We start from the raw sequence: 23382 nt of genomic DNA, 5'->3' as shown, positions 1-23382 counted from the left end.
GAATTCTATTCACCTAACTTGTACCTAGCCCTGGGGGGAGGGGTGCTTTTCAAGTCTTAGGTCCTGAGAGGTTTCCTTTTGCCTCTCCTTTCTAACAGCAAGGCTGTAGGGAACCCAGAAGCGGTTGGGGGGAGGAGTCCCCAGTGGATCGCTTCTCCAAAATGGGAGCTGTTGTTCCGTTTGAAGGTACTGTGTAAGGGAACAGGACTGTTGTAAGTATAGGGTTGCTATGATGTGTTAAAGGTCTAGAAACCTCAGGAGGTGGAAAGGGTGGCTCCGAGGAAGTGAGATGCCCCCACAGCTGAGACTCGGGGATGGTGCGGGGCAGAGCGGTGGCTACGTTTAAGAGGGAGTGGGTGTGCGCTGGCCTCTACCCTCGGGTCGATGAGTGTGCCGTGGGAGGGACGACCAGCAGGTGAGAGGTTAGCGTAGGGAGAGGAGGTGAAAGACAATGGGGCGGGGGCTGTGCGAGCGTCAGGTGAGATTAGTGACCTATTTTTGGAGCTCCGAGGGGTTTGGGACACGTGGCGTTGGGGAAGACCCCGTCCCGGAAGTCCCCCCGAGCTCTATTGCAAGGCTTGGTCCCCCGGGGAAGGCCCTCGGTTGGAAGCCCCCAACCCTCCAACCCCCGCTAGGGCGGGACGCGATCGGATGCGGTGGCTCCGGGGCGTGGCCCCACGGCTGCTCCAATCACCACCTAGCCGAGTGATGGGGGCGTGGTCGAACCCTGGAAAAGTTACAGGGGATTCCGCAGGCGTAGTGGGCTGGGGAAGCGGAGGACCGGTTCTTGCCGCGAGGTCTATTCGCAGTCCCCGCAGCAGTCCTCGCAGCTGGCATTGGATGAGTCCGGGCTGAGAGCGCAGGGGTCCAAGAAACTGAACCGGACCTAGCCCGCCCACCAGGCCATGGAGCCCTGGGGGCTCCTCGTGACCAGCGTCTCCTTCGCCGCCTTCCGGGGGCTGCACTGGGCGCTGCAGCTGCTGCCCACGCCAGGATCTGCTGCCCAGGACCGTTGGAAGTGGCGGAACATCTGTGTCTCCCTGGTGCACAGCCTGCTCACAGGGGTCGGGGCGCTGCTCGGGTGCGGAGTATAGAGATTTGGGAGGCACCTGGGTGAGGGTGAGGGGTGGAAAGCTGAGATTAAGAGACCCGGCGGGCCTCTTCACAATGGAAGTGTCCGACACTGGGTGGGGTGTGTGAATGGGCGGGTGAGCGTGCACAGCGGGAGAATGGGGTCTGAGTCTGCTTGATGCTAACCATGGCCCCCCATCTCCTACAGGCTGTTGCTGTATCCTCAGATGGCTGCCGACCCGATTCACGGCCACCCGCCCTGGGCCCTGGTGCTGGTGGCTGTGTCGGTGGGTAAGTCTGCAGGGAAGGCCAGGCCGGTTAGTCGGGGAGCAACCTTCCAATGGTAATTCCAGGTCGCCTTTCCCCTCTCCATAGGGGTCCAATGTTTCTGGCAGCTTTGGTTATTTTAAAGACCTAGGAAAAGGTGGGGATGAAGGTTCCTCTCCAAGAGGTATAACTTGGGAGAAGCCTAATGCCCCTCCCCCCCTCATGCCACTCCCATAGGTTATTTCTTGGTGGATGGACTTGACATGCTGTGGAACGAGACCTTGGGCCAGGCCTGGGAACTTATTTGTCATCATTTGGTGGTGAGCTTCAGGGAAAGGTGACACAGGAAGGGTGGTATGCTGGGGCTGGGTCTTCAATCTCTCTTCAGGTTTCTGTCCAATGACTTCCCAGAGTCTCTGACCCCTGTTGGCACCTGCCCTCCCCAACCTAGGACTGGCTTGAGGGGCAGCAGATTGACTGCTAGCCACAGCTAGAGTCTGAGCACTGCCTAAGTGGCTTGGATTCGCTCACGTGTCCCATCTGATTGCAGAAATGTTGCATATGGAGCTTTTCTGAGGAGCCCCAGTAGAGGGAATGGGAATGGGGCACAAAAGCCCAGGAATGGAAGGCGGGGGGGGAGTACTGCGCAGATGCTGCTGCTGCACCAGGGGAGACAACCACTGGGTCATGGCTCCTCCCATCCAATGGAAGGGTTAAGGCCATTCAGGCCCCAACATAAGGGTAAGTTTAAGGGCAGATTTTGACACGGTGCCACAAAAATGCTTGGGAGCCCCTGTCTTAAGGCCTGGGATGTTGGTACATAATGGGTGGGAGGTCATAGAAGGTCCTCTGACCTCTGACCCCGGTTCCCCAGGTAGTGAGCTGCCTCAGCACTGCCATTCTGTCCAGCCACTATGTGGGCCTCTCTGTGGTGTCTCTGCTCCTGGAGCTGAACTCTGCCTGCCTGCACCTACGAAAATTGCTGCTGCTTTCTCACCAGGCCCCATCCCTGGCCTTCAGTGTGGCCAGCTGGGCCACGCTGGCCACCCTGGCCCTCTTCCGCCTAGTGCCTCTGGGGTGGATGAGTATGTGGCTGATCCGACAGCAACACCAGGTGCCCCCTCCTCTGGTCATCCTTGGTGGAACTGGGCTGGTCACTGTGGGTGCCATAAGCATTGCACTGGGTATCCGTATTTTGGTCAGTGATGTCCTGCAGTCTCGGCCCCACTCACCCATCCCTGGGCACAAGGAAACCAGAGGCACAAGGGGATGTTGTGATGGTGAGCTTGTCACCAGGGAGGATTCCACTCTCAGCCTGCAAGACTAGAGAGAAGCCAAGGCTCCCCTTCTGTTAGTCCTGAGGGAGGCAGGGCCAGGAAAAGGAGATTGTGGTCTACAGTGCACAGTCCCTCAAAGGGTTAAGGACTGGACTGAATTTTCAGTATCTCAGCCCCTCTTTCCAAGTAACCCACTCCCCTCCCCCATTCCTAGAATTGGAGAAGTGCTGATGTTCTTGGATGGGTGGGAAACTGGGCTATTATTGTTCAGTGAATTCCATCATCAGATGACTGCTTCTTCCAGCAAACTAGCTCAAGAGGGATAGCCAGTGCTACCAATAAGGGGTGACAGGAGGCGTGAAGTTAAATGAAACTGCCAATGGCATCCTTTACCTTAAACACAGGAACAGATGAAGAAAGGTGAAGTCCTATTAGGACCAGAGAGATCTGATGGGGAGGGGGTGGATTCAGAGGGAAGAGAGGCCTCACCAACGACCAAATTCTAACAGTGGGAGGAGGCCATAACAGGTGCTACCTGTAGCTAGTAGGGATGGACATAATAGTTGCCAAGAAACAGAACTGGACCACTACAATTGCTGCTGATATTTCTGGTTCTCAAAGTCATACTACTGTGTTTATACTCAATGCTAGTCCTACTGCCTTTTACATTTTTTAAAAGTCCGATATCTGCCTTTTAAAATTTCTTACTGTCTTTCAAAGAAAATGCAGATTCTTAAAGGAATGAGCTAGGTCTGTCTTCTTAGGACAATATTGAAGTCCAGAGCCATAACAGGAACTCAAACATTCATTCTGGGTGCCAAGTGTAGCGTTTTCCATTGGCCTTTTGTGGAAGAAGGAAGGCAGAGACAGAGGTAGATGAGGGAAGGCTTCCATTTGGCGGCAGAGGGATTAAGGAATATCTGACTCTCTTCTGGGATTCATTTGCAAGCTCTCCCTCTCCTTTCTCCCTTGCCACTTTTTTTTTTTTTAGAGGGGTGGGGCAGTGGGAGAGAATCTTAAGCAGGCTCCATGCTCCACACTGAGATTGTGACCTGAGCCGAAATTGAGAGCCAGATGCTCAACTGACTAGCCACCCAGGTGCCCTGCTCCCCAAAGACTTCTGCTTTTTTTTTTTTTTTTTTGGTCCCCTACATCACAAAATCTCTCCTTCAGGCAGAACAGCCAAGTTATGGGAAATGTAAAGCACATTAAGATTACTATTCTAAACAATGGACAGAAGGAGATAACCCTTATTACCCACAGAAAAGATAAAGGAGCAAAAGCAAGAAACAGGAAGAGTAAAACAAACAAACAAAAAAATTCTGCCCAAAAGCTAAGCTAGAGAAAGACAAATGGGATGATAGGAACATACATAGATTGAGGGATGGATAGAAAGAAAGAGAAGGTCACCTGAATAGAAGAGACAAAGCTGAAGAGAGATGGAGAGCAAGACACGGAACCTTTGGTAGAGATGTTGAGAAAGTCTGTCATGGATGCTGACAGGAACTAAAGTCACAGAACTGGTAAAATGGTCATAAACAAAGAGAATAAGAAAACTAGAAATAAAAGCTGACAGGAAGGGACCCCAAGGGGGCAAGGCACAGATGGTCTAGGCAGAGAAACAGTGAGTGACAAGGAGGAACGACCAGACTCAGGAGAGATGTAGGTAAGAGAGGCATTTAGAGAAGTTGGCAGAGAGAAAAGAGAGGGAGAAATAGAGATGAGGGGACTTAGAGGAGCTGAGGAGCAGGACAGGGAGTGGAGGAGGCACTCAATGGAAAGATTCACTGACAGAAAAAGAAAGTAGAAACTATGTTGAGTTGGAGACAGGCAGGAAGACAAAGGACAAACAGCTACAGTGCAAAACACAAAGACAGAGACTGACAGGAACTGATAGGCAGAGACTGGTAGGAAAATCAAGAGAAGTCAGATTCAGGGTTGTAAATTGAGATAGAAGAATAGGAAAAGGGACTGAGGAGAACCACAGAGGGGGAAACAAGTTGGGGGAGGCACAAATGATTAAATAAGCATCCAAAGAAAGGGGGCACCTGGCTGGCTCAGTCATAGAGTATGTGTGATCTCAGGATTGTGAGTTTGAGCTCCACGTTGGGTGTAGAGATTACTTTAAAAATCTGAAAACAAAACAAAAACAGACCCCAAACAGATAAAAACATACAAAAGAAGGAACAAAGGAAAGGAAGAAACAGATGAAGAGAGGAAGAAAGAATAGAGAGAGGGAAAAAATGAGGGAGGAATTGTGAGAGGTGCCCATCATAGAATCGTTAAAGTACAAAGGAAAGAGTAACAAATAGAGACTGACAAGAAGTTGCCACAGTATAGGCAAGAAATAAGAGCAGAGATAACACATGTAATCAGACAAAAGCCAGAGAGGCAAAGGTATAGAAGTTGAGATAGAGAAACAAAGTAGAATTCCATCACAGTGTTTGTCCTTAGTAGAAATAGTGTCTTCAAAACTCAATTTGCCATCTTAGCAGAATGTCCTGATGAACAAAAAAACATTGTCTTGAGCTTTCAAAGAAAGAGAAATATGTCAAATCCATCGTAGAAATTTGTTCCCTAGGGGTGCCTGGGTGGCTCAGTCAGTTGAGCATCTGCCTTCAGCTGGGGTCATGATTTCAGGGTCCTGGGATGGAGTCCGAGTAGGGCTCCCCACTTAGCAGGGAGTCTGCTTCTCCCTCTACCCCTACCACTACCCCTGGCCTTCCACTGCTTGTGTGCACTTGCTTTCTCTCTCTCAAATAAAAATCTTTCAAATAAATAAATAAAATTTTAAAAGATTTTATTTATTTGATAGAGTAAGAGAGAGAGCACAAGCAGGGGGAGCGCAGGCAGAGTAAGAGGGAGAAGGAGGCTCCCATTAACCAACTGAGCCACCCAGGTGCTCCAATAAATGAATTCTTTTTTTTTTTTAAAGATTTTATTTATTTATTCATGAGAGTACAGAGAGAGAGAGAGGCGGAGACACTGGCAGAGGGAGAAGCAGGCTCCATGCAGGGAGCCTGACGTGGGACTTAATCCCAGGACTCCAGGATCATGCCCCGGGCCAAAGGCAGGCGCTAAACCACTGAGCCACCCAGGGATATCCCCCCCCCCTTTTTTTTTAAGGAATCTGTTCCCTAAGTATATGTTGAGGTCAGTGGTCAATATTGATTCATTCCAAGCCCTGCATGTTTTCTTTCACCACTGTCATAAATTCATAGTTCCAGTGAGTACACCTGCAGATAATAGTTGATAGTGGGATCCCTGGGTGGCGCAGTGGTTTGGCGCCTGCCTTTGGCCCAGGGCGCTATCCTGGAGACCTGGGATCAAATCCCACATCGGGCTCCCTGCCTGGAGCCTGCTTCTCCCTCTGCCTGTGTCTCTGTCTGTGTCTCTGCCTCTCTCTCTCTCTCTCTGAATAATTTTTTTTAAAAATCTTAAAAAAAAAACAATTGAATAAGGAGATATCTCATTGAGTAGGCCATTATAGATGGTGTGGACCAGATATAGATGATGGATCTTACAGAGGCATGGTCAGTGCCTAGAAAAGAGAAGCTCAAAGATGCAGAGTTTAGCAAATGCTACATTTGGTGCAATGAAGTGGGTCACGGTGGCAGTGATCTATCAGACCTCACCATGGCCTACTGAAGTGGTCCTCAAGACTGGCTCCATGCCTACTGAGCTACTGGCTGATGAATTGTCTTCTGCCATAGGAGAGTGGCTTTCCTGGATGGAGGACATTGGTATTTTATGGTCTTGAAACACTATCCTGATCAAAAACTAATAAAGTGCTATGCAAATAATGGCATCAGTCTTTTGTGAATGTGGTCTCTATGAGTCCCTTCTTCTTGGCTCTAGTGGTCTGATTTATAATGAAATGCTGGATTGTGGAAGCTCTGCCTTGGGAAGATCTCTTCTTGGCACCAACTTATTGACCTAAAAGCCCTAAAGTGTTCAAAGATCCTCCACTATCAAAAAGCAAACCCAATTTATTCAGTAGAATGGGCTTAGAGCAAGTGAATGGATTCAGACAATTTAGAGTGATTTTCAGTGCCAGAGTTTGAAACCAAAAGAATCTTTTAGCCAAGTTAATCCTGAGTTAACAAGAAAATTAAACAGAAATCTCCATAACTGAGTTGTCAAGGCTTTATTTTATGTAAAATATAGATTTGTCAGGCTGAAAATTATGAGCCTCATTCAGCAGGAAATTACATAAGGGAATAAGGGAAGTTATTCTTTACAGAGCTGCTCTTGATCCTGGGCCCAGGGTTCGAGTTCTGCATTGGGCTCCCTGTGAGGAGACTGCTTCTCCCTCTGCCTGTGTCTCTGCCTCTCTGTGTGTGTCATTCATAAATAAATAAATAAAAATTTTTTAAAAAAGAGCTGCTCTTGTATTGAAATGTTTAGCATCACAAACTTAAAGCATCTAAATAAATAAATAAATAAATAAATAGTCAAAGCATCCCAAGCTGAATGTTTGTTGTGCTGCTACCATATCAGTCACCTTTTATACTTTATCCTGTTTAACCCCACCTAATAGAGACTAATCCCATTATTTAGATGAGAAAACTGACATTCAGAGAGATTAGATAATTTGCTCAGGATTACCCAGCTAGGGGATCCCTGGGTGGCGCAGCGGTTTGGCGCCTGCCTTTGGCCCAGGGCGCGATCCTGGAAACCCAGGATCGAATCCCACATCGGGCTCCCGGTGCATGGAGCCTGCTTCTCCCTCTGCCTGTGTCTCTGCCTCTCTCTCTCTGTGACTATCATAAATAAATAAAAATTAAAAAAAATAAAAATAAATTAAGGATTACCCAGCTAGTTAGTGACAGGATCTGGACTCAACCTTTTTTTTTTTTTCCATTGCATCACTTGTGGCCAACTATTTTTGCCTGCCTAGCAGTGTACAGATTTTCCTTTGAGAACCACCCCTCTCTCACTCCCCTGTCAATGGGCATGTGACCTAGGGCTAGCCAATCAAAACACCATATCCTCTCCCCCCCCCCCCAAATGAGTTCATGACAGGTAAGCAAAGCTTATGAGCCTCAGCACCTTGACTTCTGCTAGAACTTTTGGCTAGGATACACTATATGTGCTGACATTGCTAAGCCAGGGAGGATGTAAGAGGGCTTCCCTGAGCATGAAGCCAGCACAGAAAGAGGGGTCACAGATGGAGATTTCTATCATCTGGCTCTCTAGATCAGTCTCTGCCTGAAGCCAGAACTTTGCCTGGACAATTCAGTTACATGAGCCAAAACATTCCTGATTTGCATAAGAGTATGGGTTGAGGTTTTTTCCCCACTTAGATGGTGAGTCTTTGTTCATGCATCACCTGTAAAGCCTATCCAGTCTTATTATTTCATTTTGCAGATAATTGAAACCGAGCAAAGTTAAGTGACTTATCCATGCACGCCCGGCTAATTTGTGGGATGGCCAGAATTAGAATCCAGGTCTTTGCTTTGGTTCAGGGCTCTTCCTTCTACACTACATCATCTTTCTTTATAGAAAGGCTGAGGAGTAGAGAAACTTCAAAGTCAAAAGATAGGAACTACCTGACAACTGGTCAATCAAGTCAGATAAATTGCCACTGATTTCTTTCCTTTTCTTATTCTTTTTTTTTTAAGATTTTTTTTTAAGATTTTATTTATTTATTCATGAGAGACACAGAGAGTGAGCGAGAGGCAGAGGGAGAAGCAGGCTCCATGCAGGGAGCCCGACATGGGACTCGATCCCAGGTCTCCGGGATCAGGCCCTGTCCTGAAGGCAGTGCTAAACCGCTGAGCCACCGGGGCTGCCCCTTTTTTTAAGATTATAAAGTCAGGATGCTTCAGTTTGAAAGCCAGACTTATATTGATTGATTTCGATGCTTTTCAGGAACGCAGAAACTGCAGGGCAGAGGTCCATTATCAGCTTTCCCCTAAGAACAAGAATACCACCTAATTCTATGTTGTGAGCATATTCTTTCCCTACCTCTAATCTGGTGGGAAACAAATATTCACTTGCTACATCTTCTGCAGGAGCTGAACACAGTAGTGATTCTCAGACCGAGTGAGCTCTTTCAATGGAAGTAAGGGTGTGAGCTGAATGGCCTTTAGGAATAGAAGAATGGGGGGATCCCTGGGTGGCGCAGTGGTTTGGCGCCTGCCTTTGGCCCAGGGCGCGATCCTGGAGACCTGGGATCGGATCCCACATCGGGCTCCCAGTGCATGGAGCCTGCTTCTCCCTCTGCCTGTGTCTCTGCCTCTCTCTCTCTCTGTGTGTGTGACTATCATAAATAAATAAAGAAAAAAAAAGGAATAGAAGAATGGGGGCATCTGGGTAGCTCAGCAGTTGAGGCGTCTGCTTTCAGCTCAGGACATGATCCCAGGGTCTGGGGATCAAGTCCCACATCGAGCTCTGCAATGTCAGGATCCCTGCAAAGGGCTCCCTGCCTACCACCACCCAACCCCAAAAACACTCTGGGGTAGTATTGGACATTCCAGGGATAATAAGTGATTTCTTGGGCTTAAACTTTGCTCCTCTCATTCTGGCCTCTCTGCCTGTGCCCTTGAAAGGACTCATTTGAAAATAAATAAATAATAAATAAATAAATAAATAAATACATACATACATACATACATACATACATACTCATTTGGGGGCACCTGAGTGGCACAATGGTTGAGCATCTATCTGCCTTTCCCTCAGGTTGTGATCCCAGGGTCCTAAGATTGAGTCCCACATCAAACTCTCTGCAGGAAACCTGCTTCTCCCTCTGCGATATCTCTGCCTCTCTCTCCCTCTCTGCTTCTGTCTCTCATGAATAAGTAAATAAGAAAGAAAGAAAGAAAGAAAGAAAGAAAGAAAGAAAGAAAGAAAGAAAAGAAAGAAAGAAAGAAGAAAGGATTCCTTTGCCTCCTTGAACTTCACTAATTGGCATTGCTAATCCTGGGGGCTGAGAACCTGGCACAGTGTTTGCCCTGGATCCCAGGTCGGGGCATGGTTAAGGAAGGACTGAGAAGTCTGAAGAACTGGAAGGCCACAGAGTCCTAGAACAGCACTGCGACTCTGCTGGTTACTTGTTCCCCTCCACAGTTTGTCTGAACATTATCTGCTTCAAGCTCCTGCCCTTTCTTCCTTAAGCCCAGCTCTTCCCCAAATCCAAAGGTGGAAACCCTGACAGCAGGCAAGGGTGAGGGGCTGGGGAGATCAGGGGATGGGGATGGGGCAGAGAAACAGGGGGCATTGCCTGGGTAGGGGACTTACAACAGCACTTCCTTGACATATATTGAATTTTAGAAATTCATATGAACTTTGCATTCTGCTTCAAAGTCTCTTCCTATGTTTTCATATAAAATACCACGACCCCCGGATCATGCCCTAAGCAGAAGGCAGATGGCCATCCACTAAGCCACCCAAGTGTCCCTTGATTTTTTTTTGTCTTTTTTTTTTTCTTTTTTGTCCCTTGATTAAAAAATTTTTTTACAGGGGTGCCTAGGTGGCTCAGTTGGTGAAGTGTCAGACTCCTGATTTTAGCTCAGGTCATGATCTCAGGGTCATGAGATCGAGCCCCATATCAGGCTCCATGCTGAGCATGGAGCCTGCTGGAGATTCTCTCTCTTCCTCTTCCTCTACCCTTCCTCCCCCCAACTCTCTTTCACGTGTGTGCATGCACACACTCTCTAAAAAATAAATAAGTCTTTTTTAAAAAGATTTTATTTATTTATTCATGAGAGAGAGAGAGAATCAGAGACACAGGCAGAGATAGAAGCAGGCTCCATGCAGGGAACCCGATGCAGGACTCCATCCCCAGACTTCAGAATCACGCCCTGGGCCAAAGGCAGGTGCTAAACCGCTGAGCCACCCAGGAATCCCCAATAAATAACTCTTTAAAAAATAAATAAAATAAGTATTTTTTACAAAATGTCAAGGGAGATTGTCAGTTTTACCATCCAGGAAGATGTGCCATTTTATTCTGTATCTCCAACTATCACTGGCACACTTCATTTTTCTTTATTTCTCCTTTCAACAAGTATTTATAAAGTATTTATACTGTTGAATAAACAAGCCAAATCCCTGGTTATGGGAAACCTGCAACCAGGATTTTGTCAAGGTGGGAAATTGGAAAAAAAGAGTCATCCAGAGGAAGGAAGCTAGAAGTAAGAAATACAGAAATGGATCATCCAGAACAGAGAAAAACCAGCGATGTATAGAGGATGGGATTGTTGTATTCTGAGTTAGCTTGTCCAGATGCTAACTCAGGATCTTTCTTCCCAAACCTGCAGCCTTTCTAGGATTCTCCCAGTCTGTGCATAGCACTGCCATCAGCTCACTGTGTAAGTCAGGAATTTAGAATCATCCTCAAGGGATCCCTGGGTGGCGCAGTGGTTTGGCGCCTGCCTTTGGCCCAGGGCGTGATCCTGGAGACCCGGGATCGAATCCCACGTCGGGCTCCCGGTGCATGGAGCCTGCTTCTCCCTCTGCCTGTGTCTCTGCCTCTCTCTCTCTCTCTCACTGTGTGCCTATCATAAATAAATAAAAAAAAATTAAAAAAAAAAGAATCATCCTCAAGCATATCACCCCACCTCACACCCCATACTCACATATCTGATTAATCATCCAGTCTCAGTGGATTCCACATCCATTCATTCCTTTCTATCTCTGCTTTCCCACTCTGGTCAAAGTCATCGTCATCTTATTTTATTTTATATTTTATTTATTTATTCATGAAAGACAGACAGAGAGAGAGAGAGAGAGAGAGAGAGAGAGGCAGAGACACAGGCAGAGGGAGAAGCAGACTCCATGCAGGGAGCCGGACGTGGGACTTGATCCCGGGTCTCCAGGATCAGGCCCTGGGCCAGAGGCGGCGCTAAACTGCTGAGCCCCACAGGGATCCCAGAGTCATTGTCATCTTTAGTTCGGGTGACATGATGATTTCATGACTATTCTCTATGTAGCGGCCTGTCTGTGGTTGTTAAAATGCAAACCTGATCATGTTCTTCCCTTGCTTGATACCATCCAGGTGCTCCTCCTTCTTTTTAAGAAAAGGCATGACTCATGATGTGACTTACAGTATTCTGCATGATCTCTCCTTGTCTACTCTCCAGACTCATGGTGCTTTGTGTTTCACTGTTTCACTCTTTCTTTCTCAAGACCTTGCACAGGTAATGGCCAATGCCTAGTAGGCTTCCCATCATACCCTGCTCTCCTCTTTCTGGCTCCCCTCCTCCTACCCCACACTTTGAATCTTATACACTCTCACTTTTCTTTTTCTTTTTTTTTTGTTTTCTTTTTTACATTCTCACTTTTCAGTGCTTATTTCCACTATGTCTTTTTCCAAAGAGATATCCATGATCCTCCCCCCTATAATTCAGTCAAATCTCTGTACTTTTCATTGGAAACACTTACTTTAAGTTTAGTTGAAGAACCATGGGCACATGGGTGACTCAGTTGTTGAGCACCTGCCTTTGGCTCAGGGTGTGATCTCAGGATCCTGGGATGGAGTCCCACATCGGGCTCCCTGCAGGGAGCCTACTTCTCCCTCAGCCTATGTCTCTGCCTCTATCTGTGTGTCTCTCATGAATAAATAAAATGTTTTTAAATTTTTAAAAAAGAACCAATTATGCACATTTGAGGAAAGACTCTAACATGGTATATATGGTAAAAGAAAAAGAAAAATGGGGAAAACACAGAAAGCAGAGACTATGCAGGGAGAATAAAACTTCAGGAAAGCTCTTATGGTTTCCCTCGAAGATACCAGGGAATATATTGTAACCATGAAATAAGAACATACGGGGGGGGGGGGAGCATTCAGAGAAAACCAAAAAGAATACTTTGAAATTAAATGTAGTAATGGAAATGAAAAATTCATAGAAGAGTTAGAAGATAAAGTTGAGCAAATCTTCCAGAATTAGGACAGAAAAAGATGAGACCATCTCGGGACTAGTCCAGGAGACCCCACATCAAAATAATGGGAAGGGGTGCCTGGCTGGATCAGGCAGTAGAGCATGCTACTTTTGATCTCAGGATTATGAGTTCAAACCCATGTTAAGCATAGAGTTTACTTAAAATATAATAATGGGAGTCCCAGAAAGAGAGAACTAAGAAAAAAGAGAAAGAAATTCATTAGTAAAGTAATGAAAGAAGATTCCTCAAAACCAAAGAACATGACTTACAGTCACTATATATTGAAAGATCTGTGGAATTCCAGGACCAGGGAAAGAAACTAGATTTACATCAAGCAACATCAAATGTAAGTTTCAGGGCATTGAGATTAATGTTTTAGAGAGGAGGGAAAGTTATATAAAACACTGGGAATAAAAATGACTTTGGACTTCTAAATAGCACACTGAAAGCTAAAAGGTAATGGAGGGCAGCCCTGGTGGCGCAGCGGTTTAGTGCCACCTGCAGCCCACAGCGTGAGATCGAGTCCCACATTAGGCTCTCTGCATGGAGACTGCTTCTCCCTCTGTGTCTCTGCCTCTCTCTCTCTCTGCATCTCTATGAATAAATAAATAAAATTAAAAAAAATAAAAGGTAATGGAGTGATGTCACCAACAATTTGAAGGAAAATTATTTCAAACTAGAATTTGATACCCAGCCAAACTACCAAGCAAGTGTGAAGGTTTAATTTAATTTAATTTCCATGCACTCTTCTCAGAAAGCTATTAGAGGATACACCAAAAAGAGGGAGTTAAACAAGAATGAGGAACACACAGATGAAGAAAACAGGAGAATCAAGATAAAAGAGAAGAAATGTCTTACCAGAATGATGATGAATGGGGATCCTGGGAAGAGAGCTGTACAATAAGCAAGAAGAGAATGAGACAGGTACATACTACAGCAGGTCATAAAGCTCTGGAAGATACTTTTTTATGGGGGGGGTAGGTGAAACCGATAGTCTACCTTATATGTCTGCATATTTGAGAAGACATTTAAAGTCTAATGAGGAGCCAGGGCAGTAATTGCCAAAGAATTAGAAAACTGAGCAGATGCTTCTGTTAGTTATAGACAAAATGAACTGTTGCTTAAGAAAGGAAATGCAATCATAGTGTACTACATGAATGAGGGGTAAATCTGTGCATATGATTTGTATAATAGACATAATAAGGTTTTTTTGTTTGGTTTTGTTTTTCAGGTTTTTTTGTTGGTGGTGGGGTTTTGTTTGTTTGTTTGTTTGTTTGTTTACATTAAAACCTCATACAGGGACACCTGGGTGGCTCAGTGGTTGGACAACTGCCTTTGGGTCAGGGTGTGATCCTGGAATCTCGGGATCGAGTCCCGCATCTGGCTCTCTGCATGGAGCCTGCTTCTCTCCTTGCCTAGGTCTCTGCCTCTCTGTCTCTCTCTTGAATAAATAAAATCTTTTTTTTAAAACGATTTTATTTATTTACTAGAGACAGAGAGAGAGAGAGAGAGAGAGAGAGAGAGGCAGAGGGAGAAGCAGGCTCCATGCAGGGAGCCTGACGTGGGACTCGATACCCGGTCTCCAGGATCACGCCTTGGGCTGAAGGTGGCGCTAAACTGCTGAGCCACCCAGGCTGCCCGAAATAAATAAAATCTTAAAAAAATAAACAAAAAACCCTCATATAAATTACTCATTATAGATAACACAAATGGTAGCTGGAGGTGGATGCACTAAACAGGGGACAGGAGAGGTGATAACTTAGGGGGAAGATTCAAGGGAAGTGTAGATTCTCCTCTACACCCTGGATCCTTAGCAAGAGGGAAATGTCTATCCAAGAGGTCGGGCTTGGCACAGTCCTCTGTACCTGAGGAGTCAGGAAATAAAAGGAGTATCTCAGAGGCTGGGTACTCAGTCCAATACTGCTCCCACAGGAGCTGGGGAGGGAACCTTGGGTTGGGGCTGCTAGAGACAGATTGCTTGGATTTCAATCCCAGACCTGCCATTTATTAGCTACGTGGACTTGGGCAAGTTACCTGATTTTTCTGTGCCCCAGTATCCTCATCTGCACAATGGAATGACAATGATAGGATTATCATGAGAATTAAATTAATTAACATATGTAATGTGCTTAGAAAAACACATAACACAGAGTATAAGGGCTAGCTGTTTTTACTGCATGCACAATTACATTAACATTGCTTATTAATCTTGCCAAAATTGTAATATAACCAGATTGGGAGAATGGGGTAGTGGAAAAGATATACATATACATGGCAGGTTACGGAGAGAGTTGGACCTCCATTTTCAAATAACCTCTAAAAGCAAAAGATCCAAAATAGTGATACAGGGAAACCTGTCTGGCTCATTCAGCACAGCATGTGACACTCTCAGGATCCTGAGTTTGAGCCCCACGTTGGTCGTGGAGCCTATTAAAAAAAAAAAAAAAGTAGCATCACACACTTATTTAGAGATATAAAAATAAACACCAAAAAGATTTGCTAAAATTGATGAAAGTGGTTTTCTTTGGGGAGGGAAAAAATGAGCAGAGGGAACATAGGCAGCTGTTCTTTGTAACAAATTCTATGAGACTATATAACTTTGTAAAAACTGAAACTAAATACATTAACTGTATAACTAGCTATTTAATATCCCCTCTGGAATACAAGCTCCCAGCAGGCATAGCCTTGGTCTGCCATGACCCAGAAATCATGACCTGAGCTGAAACCGATGCTCACCTGATTGAGTGACCCAGGCACCCCTCTGCCAGTTCTATGATTTTTTTTTTAAGATTTTATTTATTCATTCATGAACGACACACACAGAAAGAGAGGCAGAGATACAGGCAGAGGGTGAAGCAGGCTCCATTCAGGGAGCCCAATGTGGAACTCAATCCCAGGACTCCGGGATCACACCCAGAGCCGAAGGTAGATGCTCAACCACTGAGCCACCCAGGCATCCCCGGTTCTATTATTCTAATCTACCTTCCTCCTTATCTCAATTTCTCTTAACCTTCTTGCTATAGTCCAAATTCTTGTTTTTCTTTTATGCCTAAATTTTCAAATGAATGGTTGATTCCCATTGCCTCCGTTGTTTAATGAACCTCTTTGGCAACCAGGAAACTTACTGTCCCACTATTTTTCTGAAGCTACTCTGGTCGGTCAGAGAATTCTTTCTTGTCAAGATTGTGTCCTCTCAGTCTTCCTCTACTTCTTGGATCATCTAACACAGTAGAGAGCTTCCTTTTCTTAAAGCTCTTCCTTCCTGTGGGCCTCTCCCAACCTTTCCAGCTATTACTTCCCTGGCTTTTTATGGTATCCTCCTGTTCCAGACTGTGTCTCCAGACTTCCTCATCTGTCTGTCATTGTTTTTTTTTTTTTTTTAAGATTTTATTTATTATTTGATGGAGAGATGGGGTGGAGCACAAGCAGAGGGAGCAACAGGCAGAGAGAGGGAGAAACAGACTCCCCGCTGAGCAACAAGCCCAATCAGGGCTCCATCCCAGGACCCTGTGATCATGACCTGAGCCTAAGGCAGACACTTAACCAACTGAGTCACTCAGGCACCCCTCTGTCATTCTTTTTATGGCTTTAGTGTCAGCTTTGGTCTGTTGATTGAATATTTAGCCTGAGCTCCTAGACTCAACACTTACATACTTCTAGCCAGAGGACTTCTTCATTTATATGGCCCACAGTCACCTCCAAGTTCAGTTTTTTCTTAAGATTTTATTTGAGAGAACACTTGTTGAGGGGGGTGGATAAAGGAAGAGGGAAAAGCAGAATCCCTGCTGAGCAAGACTCAATCCCATGAGCCTGAGATCATGACCTGAGCCAAAGGCAGATGCCCAACCAACTGAGCCACCCAGCCACCCCTCCAAGTCCAGTTTTAAACTCTATAAACAATGAGGAGACTGGTTTGGCTGTAATGAATGGTCCATAATAACAGCAGGTAATATTTTCTGTTCAGATCTGTTCTTGGCTTTGTCACTTTGCTACTCAACTGAACTTCATCAGACTAACTCGGACTATATTTGACCAGTTAAGAGACCTTAAGAGAAGTTCTTAACTCTAAGTCTGAAAGTTTCTTTACTTGTAAGTTTTTCCATTTACAAAAATGTTTTCCAGCTTTAAAAGAAAAAGCTTGGAAAACATTGGCAAATAGATCAAATCGCTGGCAAAAAAAGTCAAAATGCTGCCAAAGCTCTGGAATTCAAGACTAACTACAGCTTAGGCCAAATCTTCCCATCCAACATTATGCTTCTTATCATGACCAAAGGAGATGATATAGCAGTATGGTTAAGAACATAAGCTCCAGGGACACCTAGCTGGCTCAGTTGGTAGAATATAAAACTATTAATCTCAGGGTCATGAGTTCAAGGCCATATGGGGGGGCAGAGTTTGCTAAACAAACAAACAAACAAACAAACAAACAAAAACTGCATAAATTCTAGATCCAGTCGCTTATGGTGAGATGAAGTCTCTATTATTTACTCTGTGGGGTAAAGGTCTTGAGCAACGGGCTCAGCTTCTTTGACCTTCAGTTTCTTCATCTATAAATAGGGCTAATTACAGCAACTACCTTGTTGGATTATTGTGACCATTAAATTAACTAATGTATATAAAGTTGTTAGACAGAACCTGACACATATTTTATGTAATTAACCATGTGACCCAAGGCAGATCACTCAATCATTCTGAGCTTGGCCCTCTTATCTTAAAATAGGGATATTAACTATCTGTATGGTTGTTTTGAGGATTAAATTAGCTTATTGATTTATTAATTTTTTATTTTGAAATAATTTTAGACTCATATGAAAATTGCAAAAATGGCACAGAGAGCATAAGGATAAAAGATCTAGGGCAACCCCGGTGGCCCAGCGGTTTGGCGCCACCTTTGGCCCAGGGTGTGATCCTGGAGCCCCAGGATCGAGTCCTGTCGCGCTCCCTGCGCAGAGCCTGCTTCTCCCTCTGCCTGTGTCTCTGCCTCTCTCTCTCTCTCTCTCTCTGTCATGAATAAATAAATAAATCTTTAAAAAAAAAAGGTTCATGTCAGTGGAATAAAAAGTGTCAAGAAACAAATGGCCAACTGATTTTTGACAAAAGGGCCAAAACAATTCAAAGGGGAAAAATAGTCTTTTTAATAAATGGTGCTAAAACAATAGATGCAAAAGAATGCATTTAGACCCCTATCTCACACCACACACAAAAACTAACTGAATGTGAATCATAGAACATGCAAGAGCTAAAACTATAAAACTCTTAGAAGAAAACATAGGTGCATGCCTGGGTAGCTCAGCAGTTGAGAGTCTGCCTTCTACTCAGGGTGTGATCCCGGGGTCCTAGGATCAAGTCCTGAGTTGGGCTCCCCACAGAGAACCTGCTTCTCCCTCTCTTTATGTCTCTTCTTCCCTCTCTGTGTCTCTCATGAATAAATAAATCAATCTTAAAAAAACAAAACGAAATATAGGAGTATATTTTTGTGAGTGGAGATTAGAAAATAATTTCTAGGATTTGTCACCAAAATCATAAGCAATAGAAGATTTGGTAGGTGGAGCTTTTTATCCAAAATAAAAAAAAAATGTTCTTTCTTCAAAGAACACCATCAAGAAAATGAAAAGATAACCCTAAGAATGAAAGAAAAATTTTGCATATCAGGTAAATGACAGGGACTTGTATCTAGGATATAGAACTTCCAGAACTCAATAATAAAAAGACAATCCAATTTTAATATAGGCAAAGGATCTGAATAGACATCTCTCCAAAGAACATTATATATATGTATATATGTGTATATATATATATATATGCATATGGATGTGTATTGTGTGTATTTTGAGGATGAACCTTAAAAGCACACTAAGTAAAAGAAGCCAGTCACAAAAGATCACTATTCTATGATACTAATTATAAGAAATATCTAGATCAGGCAAAACTATAGAGTCAGAAAGTAGATTAGTGGTTGCCTAGGGCTGAGGAATAGGAGGAAATGGGCAATGAATATTAATGGGTACAAGGTTTCTTTTTGTGATGATGAGAATGTTCTGGAACTAAATAGTAATGATAATTGCATGACTCTATAAATATGATAAAAATCATTGGATTGTATACCTTAAACTGGTGACCTTTATAAAATGCAAATTATATCTCAATAATGCTGTCTAGAAAAAGTACAGGCGCACTTGGCTGACTCAGTCAGTGGAGAGCAGGACTCTTGATTTTGGGGTTGTGAATTTGAGCTCCACACTGACTGTAGAGTTTACTTAAACATTTATTCATGAGATACACACACAGAGAGAGGCAGAGACACAGGCAAAGGAAGAAGCAGGCTCCATGCAGGAAGCCCAATGTGGGACTCAATCCCAGGACTCTGGGATCGCACCCTGAGCCAAAGGCAGACACTCAACCACTGAGCCACCCAGGCATCCTGATATTGGTGCTTTTAACAAAACTATAGACTATACTAGGATATTACCAGGGTTTATTTTTTATTTTTCTTTACAGAATATTTATATATATATTTATTTATTTAATTTTTTAAAAAAATTTATTTATGATAGTCACACACAGAGAGAGAGAGAGAGGCAGAGACACAGGCAGAGGGAGAAGCAGGCTCCATGCACCAGGAGCCCAACGTGGGATTCAATCCCAGGTCTCCAGGATCGTGTCCTGGGCCAAAGGCAGGCGCCAAACCACTGCGCCACCCAGGGATCCCCTATTACCAGGGTTTAAAACAATACCTAGCACAAGTTCACAGAAGTGAACCTTATACAAATGGAAGAACTTCATGACAATGACAAACATAATAATGATGATGGTGGAATTTCTACTGCTGCCAGGCTGATTGGCTGTTTTCAGAGCATGCCATATTGGTTCTTCTTTCCAAACTCCCAACTCTAGCAGTTCCCACCACCTGGGATTCCTTTTTCCTTCCACTTTCTTTATCCCTAATGGGATAAATCCTTCACATCCACCCATTTCCATCCAATCTTTACTAATGCTCCTCTCCTTTCTGTGACCTGTGTGAACCTCCACACCAGCCAGCCCTTGCCTGAACTCCCCTTTGCATTTTTCTCTAATTATTTCACTTTTGAGTCCTAAATTCTCAACTAGATTGAGAGGGTGTATGGGTTACAATTCCTCTGCATCCTCCACAATAAACTGTGTGAATTCAAACAAACTTACCTGTTGACTAAGATTTAAAGTTGTTGGGATGGAATAAGACATAGAAAGTGGAACAAGGATGGCAGGAGATCAGCGCAATTCAGGCAGCAAGACATAGGCAGAGCCTCAAAGAAACGAGAAGCACTTATAAGGTGTCCACTATATACTCCATAATGTAATCATGCCAAGAGAGAAGAGGAATGGAGAGGGAGAGGTAAGGACACCGAGCAATGCTGTTCTCCACGGCTTCTTTATTTTTCTAGGTTCATTTTCTATTTTTAAAAAAGATTTTATTTATTTATTCATGACACACACACACGCACACACAGAGGCAGAGACACAGGCAGAGGGAGAAAGCAGGCTCCATTCAGGGATCCTGATGTGGGACTCAGTTCCGGGTCTCCAGGATCACACCCTGGGCCGAAGGCGGTGCTAAACCGCTGAGCCGTCCGAGTTGCCTTAGGTTCATATTCTAACCCTTTGACTTCACAGCCAGGGTTAAATGCCCTACCCCAAATTCTCATCACATTGCATTGTAAGATTTTGGGTTACTTTTTTTTTTAAGATTTTATTTATTTAATCATGAAAGGAGAGACAGAGAGAGGCAGAGACACAGGCAGAGGGAGAAGCAGGCTCCATGCAGGGAGTCTGACGTGGGACTTGAACCCGGGTCTCCAGGATCACGCCCTGGGCTGAAAGGCAGCGCTAAACAGCTGAGCCACCCGGGCTGCCTAGATTTTGGGTTACTTGACCTCCCCGCCTCTCTATGAGCTCCAGGAGCTTGGCTTTTTCCCCTGCTGCAATTCCAATCCCTAATACATACTGAACACTCAGTAAATGATGGCTTGATGAATGAATGTATGAACGAAGAAAAGGACTGATGGACTCGGAGCTCGCAGACCTCAAGTCTACATTTGTGAAAGTAGACACAGTGTAATGTGCAGATTTTAACAAATTTGTTTTTCAAAAATAGGGTCTTTGCCTGATAGGACATCAGTTGCTGACCGGAAGGCGAGGTGCGTTTACTCCAGGTCTCTAAGGCAGCCTGAAAAAGGCGGGAGGCGGGGCTAGCGCCTACCGGACTCCACCCTCTTGCGTTCTAAGCTTTCCGCCTATGGACCCGCCCCCTCTGGCCCTACCGGCACTTGTACCGTATTCTAATTGGAGAGCTCTCTAATCCGTCTGAGCACACGGGCGCCTATTGGGTCAACTGCTGAACCAGAGTTGCGTACTTCCCGGCGTTGGGAACGCGCGACAGACGTAGGATTGCCGCCATTGCGCTGCGAAGAAAGCGGCCGTCTGGTTGAGGGCCTGTGGGGGTGCGTGGTGGGCTTCAAGGGCTGGGCCGCGGGAGGCGTGATGGGGTCGGGCTGGACGGCCGGAACGTTGGGATGGGCCGGACTGGACGTACTCTGAGCAAAGCGGGATTGCAGACCACGGGTGTCGGTGCGTTCCTGCTGGGCTCGAGCCCTGCTTCTCGTTACGTTTTTTTCTTTCTCTGTCCCCCAGACTCTCCGGGAATGGCTGGAGTATTTCCTTACCGAGGGCCGGGTAACCCGGTGCCCGGCCCTCTAGCCCCATTGCCGGACTACATGTCGGAGGAGAAGCTGCAAGAGAAAGGTGAAGAACGCGTGCGGGAGGGCGCCTGTGGGCCCGGCGGCTTAGGGCGGCTGTGCGCGTGCGCGCAGCGGGTTTGCCTCCTTAACTCGTTTTAGCAAGTGTCAGAGCATTAGGTGTCCACTCACCTTTGGCTCCTTTTGTCATCCAATTAAGTGTGCAAAGGTGTCTGTTATTTGCAGGCAGTGCAAAAACAAAACTTAAGAATCTGTAAAAAAAAAAAAATGTCAGACAATCATAAATGTGATAAAGGAAAATAAAGCACAGTGAGATAAGACACTTGGCAAAGAGTGCTCCTGTTCTAGGCCCACCCCTAACTCCTATATCCTGACAGGGGCTTACCTAACTGTGGCAAGACATGGGACTGATTCAACTAGGGGTGTGCAGTTATTTAAACTGAGGTATCGGGATCCCTGGGTGGCGCAGTGGTTTAGCGCCTGCCTTTGGTCCGGGGCGCGATCCTGGAGACCCGGGATCGAATCCCACATCAGGCTCCCGGTGCATGGAGCCTGCTTCTCCCTCTGCCTATGTCTCTGCCTCTCTCTCTCTCTCTCTCTCTCTCTCTCTCTCTCTCTCTCTCTCTCTGTGTGTGACTACCATAAATAAATAAAAATAATAAAAAAAAAAAAAGATCTTAAACTGAGGTGTCGGGATCCCTGGGTGGCACAGCGGTTTGGCGCCTGCCTTTGGCCCAGGGTGCGATCCTGGAGACCGGGGATCGAATCCCACATCGGGCTCCCAGTGCATGGAGCCTGCTTCTCCCTCTGCCTATGTCTCTGCCTCTCTCTCTCTCTCTCTCTCTGTGTGACTATCATAAATAAAAAATAAAAAAATAAACTGAGGTGTCTTTGTAGCCCGGAAATGGCAGCAATTACAGGCCAAGCGCTATGCGGAAAAGCGAAAGTTTGGATTTGTGGATGCTCAGAAAGAAGACATGCCCCCAGAACACGTTAGGAAGATCATTCGAGACCATGGAGACATGACCAACAGGAAGTTTCGCCATGACAAAAGGGTTTACTTGGGGTAAGGAACCTCTTGGAATTCTTTCATTCCCAACTTTGGCCCCTTTCCCTTATCCTTGTCCCATAGGTTGCAGTCCTGGATAGCTGCTCTGTCATTTTGGGACAGGAATCCTCTATGACAGCCCATCTCGGTGGTTATAAATTTTTTTTTTTTTTTATGATAGTCATACAGAGAGAGAGAGAGGCAGAGACACAGGCAGAGGGAGAAGCAGGCTCCATGCACCGGGAGCCCGACATGGGATTCGATCCCGGGTCTCCAGGATCGCGCTCTGGGCCAAAGGCAGGCGCCAAACCGCTGCGCCACCCAGAGATCCCCATCTCGGTGGTTATAAAAAAAAAAGAGAGAGAGAGAAAAAAAAAAAAACTAGGATTTTGTGATAACTTTCAGATCTTTAGTTATTCTCTTGATTGCCCTGAGTTTTTTTCTTGACCTGACATTAATTTGTCCTGTTAGAGCTATAAGATGCCCCTGTCTTTGAATGGGTTGAAACCCATAATAGGACACTACATTCTTGTTGCCTTTAACTTAGCAGTGACCAGAATTCTGAGGTTCAGGATATTTAATTGTGAGGCTTCTATGCTCTTTTCTGTGGCCCCAAGCTGAGTGAATACATGTATAAGTGCCTTAGTAAATCTCTTTTCCATTTGGACAGGAAAACGTTAGCCACTTAATAAATTGTTGTAATATTGTCGTTAAGAAGAAAAACAAAGGGACACCTGAGTGGCTCAGTTGGTTGGGCGTCTGCCTTCGGCTCAGGTCATGATTCCGGGGTCCTGGGATGGAACCCCACATTGGGCTTCCGGCTCAGCAGGGGGCCTGCTTGTGCTGTCTCTCATGTTCTATTTCAAATAAATAAAATCTTTTAAAAAGGAGCCATAGATGTTTGTTTATAAAAAATATTTTGAAAGCTGTGGTAGGTGCTAGGGATATAGCAATGAATAGGCAGTAATGGCCTTTCTGGATCTTACAGTCTAGTGGCCTGACAGATGTGAGAAAGATGGGTATAATGATGAGTATTTTATGATGAATATTTTATTATTACTTATAGGAAGATAGTATAGAATGTGTAATAGCTCAAATGCTG

At 45.1% G+C, this 23382-nt stretch overlaps 2 protein-coding genes across 3 annotated transcripts in view; both read left to right on the top strand.

Annotated features, from left to right (window-relative positions):
• Positions 1–757: 757 nt before the first annotated feature.
• TLCD2 (TLC domain containing 2) lies at positions 758–6423 on the top strand. Its single transcript, XM_055333772.1, has 4 exons — positions 758–1081; positions 1280–1362; positions 1576–1658; positions 2213–6423. The coding sequence occupies exons 1-4, from the start codon at positions 906–908 to the stop codon at positions 2663–2665; spliced, it is 795 nt and encodes a 264-aa protein (XP_055189747.1). The 5' UTR covers positions 758–905; the 3' UTR covers positions 2666–6423.
• Positions 6424–20884: 14461 nt separating this feature from the next.
• Positions 20885–23382, top strand: part of PRPF8 (pre-mRNA processing factor 8) — a 33533-nt gene continuing 31035 nt past the window's right edge. Inside the window, exons 1-3 of one of the 2 annotated variants that reach the window (XM_055316475.1) lie at positions 20885–20977; positions 21168–21278; positions 22130–22298. In XM_055316475.1, coding sequence (XP_055172450.1) covers positions 21179–21278; positions 22130–22298 — 269 coding nt within the window. In that variant the 5' untranslated portion in view covers positions 20885–20977; positions 21168–21178. The remainder of the gene's footprint in view (positions 20978–21167; positions 21279–22129; positions 22299–23382) is intronic. The other variant, XM_055316483.1, reaches the window with a different exon arrangement.

This window comes from Nyctereutes procyonoides, unplaced genomic scaffold, assembly GCF_905146905.1.
Source record: "Nyctereutes procyonoides isolate TBG_1078 unplaced genomic scaffold, NYPRO_anot_genome, whole genome shotgun sequence".
Taxonomy (NCBI): Eukaryota; Metazoa; Chordata; class Mammalia; order Carnivora; family Canidae; genus Nyctereutes; species Nyctereutes procyonoides.
This window is presented reverse-complemented; position numbering and strand designations above follow the sequence as displayed.